This window comes from Chiloscyllium plagiosum, chromosome 9 (genome assembly GCF_004010195.1).
Source record: "Chiloscyllium plagiosum isolate BGI_BamShark_2017 chromosome 9, ASM401019v2, whole genome shotgun sequence".
Classification (NCBI taxonomy): Eukaryota; Metazoa; Chordata; class Chondrichthyes; order Orectolobiformes; family Hemiscylliidae; genus Chiloscyllium; species Chiloscyllium plagiosum.
Window position 1 is genome coordinate 91,179,499 of NC_057718.1, and position 6,905 is coordinate 91,186,403.

Here is a 6,905-nt window from a genome sequence, read left to right on the forward strand (position 1 = left end):
AGGCATTTGGATGGGTATATGAATAGGAAGGGTTTGGAGGGATATGGGCCGGGTGCTGGCAGGTGGGACTAGATTCGGTTGGGATATCTGGTAGGCATGGACGGGTTGGACCGAAGGGTCCGTTTCCATGCTGTACATCTCTATGACTCTAACTATACACATAAATGCAGGAAATCCTAAGAGGAAACCTATTTTAAAATACAGGTAGTTCTCCTATAACACCATAATTGCGTTCCAGCTAAACCTTTCTTAATAGAAAATCGTTAAATAGAAAAAATAGGACCTATGGAAAAAGGAAGGTTAGGGACAGACATGTGCAAAACGGTGGCGTGGAAATTGGTGCATGTGCAGAACAGCACAAAGACTGGCAATGATGTCGCGCATGTGCAGAACGGCACAGAAATTTTGGCATGCACATTGGCACATGCGCAGAATGAAGTGTGCAAACCGATCCCTGCCAATGGAGGTAAGTGTTCTCCAAACTCCCATTCCCTAATTCTTTAGTGACGTTACAGCCAAATTGCACTGCTGAAATGCACAACAGATAGTTCTCCTATAATGCCTCAGTTGCATTCCAGTGAAACCTCGCTTAATACAAAGTCTCTTAACGTAAATAATTTGGCCTATGGGAAAAGTGGGGTTAGGGCTAGACCAGCAAAAAAATTACTTACAATTGCTCAAAAAATAACCAAAAGCCTAACATAAGGTATAGTTCAGTGTGAATGAAGATATAAATCATATTTATTAATGAAATTAAAGTGAATTTAATACATCACATGGAAAAAATATTGCTAATGCAGGAACAGAGGGTCACCATCACCACTACCCTCAGTGGTGGTTGCAGAAGTGTGTGGCTGTGGTTGATTGTCTTCTGTTTCTTGGGGGTTGGTTTAGATTGTGCAATATGCAAGTACAAGAACAAATTAGAAAGGCAAATGGTATACATAAGAGTAATGCAACACTGCAGGAATTATACAGGGCTTCTACAGGAATTAGTCTTCGAGGAGAAAGTGAGGGCTGCAGATGCTGGAGTTCAGTTCTACAGGAATTATACAAGAATATTCTTGTCTCAGAAGGAGAGCAATGAACATTCGTTGGTTTAACTTTTGAGGTGAAGCTGCTGAGTGTACAGTACTGTACCTCTCACATGCTCTGTCGGCAGCTAACATCACTGCATGCGTAAAACGAAGTGCGCGAAACAATCGCCCATGGAATCGCTGTATTGCGAACAGAGGGAAGCGCTCTCAAAAACACCATCCTTTAATTCTTCAGCAATGTTATAGCCAAATAGTGCTGCCAAAACGTGCTGCCAAAACATACTTTATATGAAAACTACCTGTATACCAGCACAAAATCTGACAGACCAACACATGCGATATTTTTACTATCATACTATGGATACCAGAGAAGCTTAGCAGCTGTGGCAACCAAGAAATCTTTGGATCTCCAAAGAACAATCATTAGAAATAACAGAAATGTTATTTCTGTTTTTCTCTCTCCATAGATGCCGCCAGACTCGAGTTTCACCAGCACTTTCTTTGAGCACATACATAGTTTCTAGCAAGCCCCTCTAAGCCACCTAACCCCACACACTTCACTTGTCAATCACACTTATTCTGCCTAAACACAGGTGTCAATTTTCCCTTTCCTCACAACTGTTTAGTTTCATGACCATGCAATGCACCAGTCCACATATCACTGCAGAAACTTCACAGAGATTTGACCGACATAATGCTTTTCCTGCTGCTGAAGCTATAATTTACAGAAGACATCTTCTAGACAACAGTTAATACAGACTGTTACTGGCTGAGGCAGGGCAAATGTTTTCCTTAATTTCATAGTGAAATAGAATAGATTAGATTTGACTCTTCCATTGGCACAGTATATATTAGGTATTCTAGAATATCTCATACATATATCAATTCATTTACCAAGTTTGAATTAACAAACTAAAATAAAATACGAGGCACCTTTTTAGGCTGCCCAAATATTTTAGTCAAAGCTGTAACATTAAGACATTCCAAAAATACAACTACATCAGAACATTGGTTTTGCTCTCATTTCTTAGAAATATTCTAACTACCACAAATACTCTGCATAGGTTGTTGTTTTATTTCTGATGCAGTAGTATTACATTGAATTATGAAGACTGATTGACGCAGATTTTGCTAAAGTGATGACACTCTGAGGAATGGATTTGCCAAGTTAATTTCATGCTGGCACCAGCTCCAGGGGATCTCTAGTGTCTGAAAACAGTGATGTAACCAAGTAGGTTAGGGAGCCAATCATAGTGAAGAGTTCTCAGAGTCAGCAAAATAAGAAGGTTTATCACTTATTTTTATACTTTGATAGAAAGCATATCAAATAAAGATTAGGATGTAGACATTGGAATATAGTGTGGAACTTAAATATCAACCTGTTACAAAATGCATTAAAATCTGCAATTTTAGAGAAATTTTACATTCTTTAAACATAAAATTAGGTTTGAAGCAGCTATGACTATACATAAATACTGAGAAAATTACCAATCTGGATTTATTTTAATAATTGTATTTATACGCAAGAGTTAGCTGTGCTGGAAGCAACCCATACAAAACAAGACTTGAGATGTGGTGTGAGGTAAACATAAGAAGGGCATTCATATTCTGAAATGACTAAACTCAGCATTGAGTCCTGATGGCTATAAGGTACCCAGGCAGAAGAAGAGATGTTGTTCCTCCAGCTTCTGTCTCAGGCCTGCTGGCTATGCTGAGCAAGACTCAACATAAGCCAGAGGAACAACACAACATCTTCTGCCTAGATATTTTATAGCCTTTGGGACACAACATTGAGTTGAACAATTTCAGAATGTGAACACCATCTCGAAGTTAGTTAGTTGGTCCTCCCCCTATACCTGTGGGTCCTGTTCCCAGCACAGCTAACCCATTTTCAATATCTGCAGTTCTTTATTATTTAAATGATACTGAATGTCTGAAATGTAGGAAACATCTGTGTGCCAAGCAGACAAGTTAGTATTTCAGATCTAGACTTTACTCAAAACAACTGAGATGCTTGGTTCCTTCACATATGCTGCCCAATGTATGTTTACAGTTTTGAAAAGGTAAGTTTTTTTTTGTAAGACAGATCTAGAAAGATAAAACAAATCTTACCCTGACTTCCTCCTCATACTGAAAGCGTCTTTTGCTGACAATAACATCTTCAATGCCTCTCCTGTCCCCAAACTTTTTCTCAAATACAGTATAGTTTTTGAAGAGCTCTTGAGCCTTCTGTTTGGCAATTCTATCAAGTGCGTATTTGTAGATAACTCTCACTCGATCAAACTAGAAATACAACAAAGTCACAACATTAGGTGGAAACGCTAATAAAGCATTTGATTCAAAAGCAGCAGAGACAGGAATAACAATTTTTGGTATAGAACATACAAATCTTTCAGGGTTTCATTAGCATAAAATTATGAAAAAATTCAAACAATTAAGTTGCATGGATAAATTCATAAAACCATTATTTAAATGTAAAAGTTGTTTGAAAACGCTGATGTTTAATGAAAATTGACACCGCAAAGGGATGAGATAGATTCTTACAATCGCTATTTTCAATCTCAGTTCTTCCCACTTATAAGGATTTTATATTTGATTATAAAATTAATCAAAACTAAGCTTTATCCTGTCCTTGCTTTATATAATATGTGCAGATTTCACTAGCTAACTATTGTAACAGCAGAAATACTGGCTGATTTTCATCTTCATCTCAACCACTGTTTGTACCATCTATCTCATTACGAATGAAGTGTTGAAATTTCCAATTGGTATTGTTCAATTATAAATGGGACAGTATGGTTATCATTAAGCCAGATGAACAACTATCTTTCCTACTCTAATATTTTATGGTTATAGCTGAATGCTAAAAGCTAAAAAGCAGTCACATCTTTTAAGTTTGCAATGCTTTCTTACATATCAATCAAAGGAATTATATAAATCAGATTATACAGAACATAGTGCTTCAGACTCCCAACATTTAGGAAAGTTTAAATGTATAAATCAAACATAGTTATAAATTTCACAGGACACTGGAAATATTTGTGTAATGGAATATAACAGCATTCATCAAACTAGCCACCTCTTGCATGCAGCAAAATACCTATTAAGTTGGACTGTGGTGTTATGAGTACACATGGCTTTGATGTATAAATTTATCATATAATCCCTTTAAACTTTATCAGCAGCTTACAATATCTAGTTCTTAACACTGAATAATTTAGTGGCTAAATCTCTTGTGTTAAAGAAAATTTGGAAATTTCTGTCAGAAATCATCTGGAACAATATATACAAGAAATAATATGCATTTAAGTAGCATACATGTAAGCAGTTTTGCAATCCCCTTCCAAAATAGCATTAACAAATAAAGCTGTACTGAAATTTGTTTAAAAGTTTGAAGGATGACACGTATTGAGGTAAATAAAGAAGCGTCATACTCTTCCATCAGGAGAACATCAGCAAATTTTGATTAACAAATTGATTGAAGTAAACTATAGTCACATATCAAAGAGTCAATTATTTAAATGAAAAAGGAATTAAACTTCTCAACATCAGACACCAGAGTAATAATTTGTTGTTTTTTTCTTCTTAATTTTTTTCTACATTAAACCATCAAAATTTAGCATTCTTCATTTTTCAAAGAATCAGGACTATTCAAGCTTTGGACAGAACATTTTAAAGCAAATGCCAACACAGGAAATTTTAACATCATAGCAGCAGAAGACTATGAGACATCGGAGCAAAATTAGACTATTCAATCTATTCAGTCTGCTCCACCATTCAAAGAGATCATGGCTGATCTGATAATCCTTGACTCAAGGTGAGGGGGAGCAGTTTCATTTCATAATAACCCCATTTGACAAATGCATTCACTTTCACTACAATAATTTGAAAATCACATTACACTTTTCAGTCTAGCTAAACATCACTGCAGTGAACAAATGACAATGCTAATAATACCTAAAAATCTGGTCTTTGACAACTACAATCTCTAGCCCAAGCACTAGTTCCTTTTCTATTGTGCAAATGCCATAAAAAGTGACATGTACTTATGATTCCCTTTCTCTAATTGCAGATGGGGGTAGAAGAATCATGCACATTCTGATCAAGAAAATCGTAGAATCATAGAATCCCTACAGTGTGGAAATAGGCTCTTTGGCCCAACAAGTCCACACCAACCCTCTGAAAAGTATCCCACCCAAACCCATTCCCCATTATTCTACATTTACCCCTGACTAACGCACCTAGCCTACACATCCCTAAACACTATGGGCAATTTAGCATGGCCAAATTACCTAACCTGCACATCTTTGGATTGTGGAAGGAAACTGGAGTACCTGGACGAAATGCACACAGATGCGGGGAGAATGTGCAAACTCCATATAGACAGTCGTCTGAGACTGGAATCAAACCTGGGTCGCTAGCGCTGTGAGGCTACAGTGCTAAACACTGAGCCACTGTGGCATGTGAGGAAGAAAACATTCTACTAAGTTTCTTCTGCACCCTCTCTAGTGCAATCAGATCCCTCCTAGACAGGTGCAGAGGAGATTTACCCGGATGTTGCCTGGGCTGGAATGTTTCAGTTATTGAAAGAAATTGGACAGACTGGGTTGTTGTCCTTGGAGTGAAGGAAACAGAGGGGAATCATCAGTGTTGTGTTAAAATTATGAGGGATGCAGATAAGGTGGACGGTCAGGGGTCATTGATTTAAAGAGCGAAGTTTAGAGGGGATGAGAGAAATTTTTTTCACTCAGTGTTGGGAATCCAGAGCTCCCAGACTAGTACAGGCAGAAACCTTCACAATATCCAAGTAGCATTTAGATGTATACTTGCGATACCAAGGCTTACAAGGATATGGGCCAACTGCTGGAATTAGAATAGTTAGGTGGTTGTTTTTGACTGGCACAGACGTGATGAGCCAAAGGGTTTTTTCTGTGCTGCTGGTCTCTACGACTCTGAGATAAAGTATAGCAAAAAAGGAGGGATTGAAGGGCACTTGAAATACAAACTAGAGATAGGTAGGGCAAAGAGGTGACAGCACAGAGAAGTACAGTCAAACAGAAGACTTAAAGAAAGAGAAACAATACACAGTAGCTCAGTGGTTAGCACTGCTGCCTCACAGTGCCAGGGTACCGGGTTCAATTCCCACCTCAGGCAACTATCTGTGTGGAGTTTGCACATTCTCCCCGTGTCTGTGTGGGTTTCCTCCGGGTGCTCCGGTTTCCTCCCACAATTCAAAGATGTGCAGGTTAGGTGGATTGGCTATGCTAAATTGCCCATAGTGTTAGGTACATTAGTTAGGGGTAAATGTAGGGGAATAGGTTAGGTGGGTTGCTCTTCAGAGGGTCGGTGTGGATATGTTGGGTCGAAGGGCCTGTTTCCATACTGTAGGAAATCTAATCTAATCTAAAAAAAAATTCAGACACAAACAGAAATAAAACAAAAGAAACAATGAGAGAGATAAAGCAAAAAAATTGAATATAAATAAAAAGAGATATAGACAATAGGTGCAGGAGTAGGCCATTCTGCCCTGCGAGCCTGCTCCACCATTCAATATGATCATGGCTGATCATCCTTAATCAGTATCCTGTTCCTGCCTTATCTCCATAACCCTTGATTCCACTCTATCCAACTCTTTCTTAAATGAATCCAGAGAGTGGGCCTCCACTGCCCTCTGGGGCAGAGCATTCCACACAGCCACCACTCTCTGGGTGAAGAAGTTTCTCCTCATCTCTGTCCTAAATGGTCTACCCCTTATTTTTAAGCTGTGTCCTCTGGTTCGGCACTCACCCATCAGTGGAAATATGTTTCCTACTGCCAGAGTGTCCAATCCTTTAATAATCTTATATGTCTCAATCAGATCCCCTCTCA

At 38.3% G+C, this 6,905-nt stretch overlaps 1 protein-coding gene across 1 annotated transcript in view; it reads right to left on the reverse strand.

The window, feature by feature from the left end:
• The window catches only part of crnkl1 (crooked neck pre-mRNA splicing factor 1), a 37,819-nt gene that overhangs the window by 17,121 nt on the left and 13,793 nt on the right, over positions 1-6,905 (reverse strand). Inside the window, exon 7 of the mRNA XM_043696526.1 lies at positions 3,150-3,320. Within this exon, the coding sequence (XP_043552461.1) occupies positions 3,150-3,320 (171 nt within the window). The remainder of the gene's footprint in view (positions 1-3,149; positions 3,321-6,905) is intronic.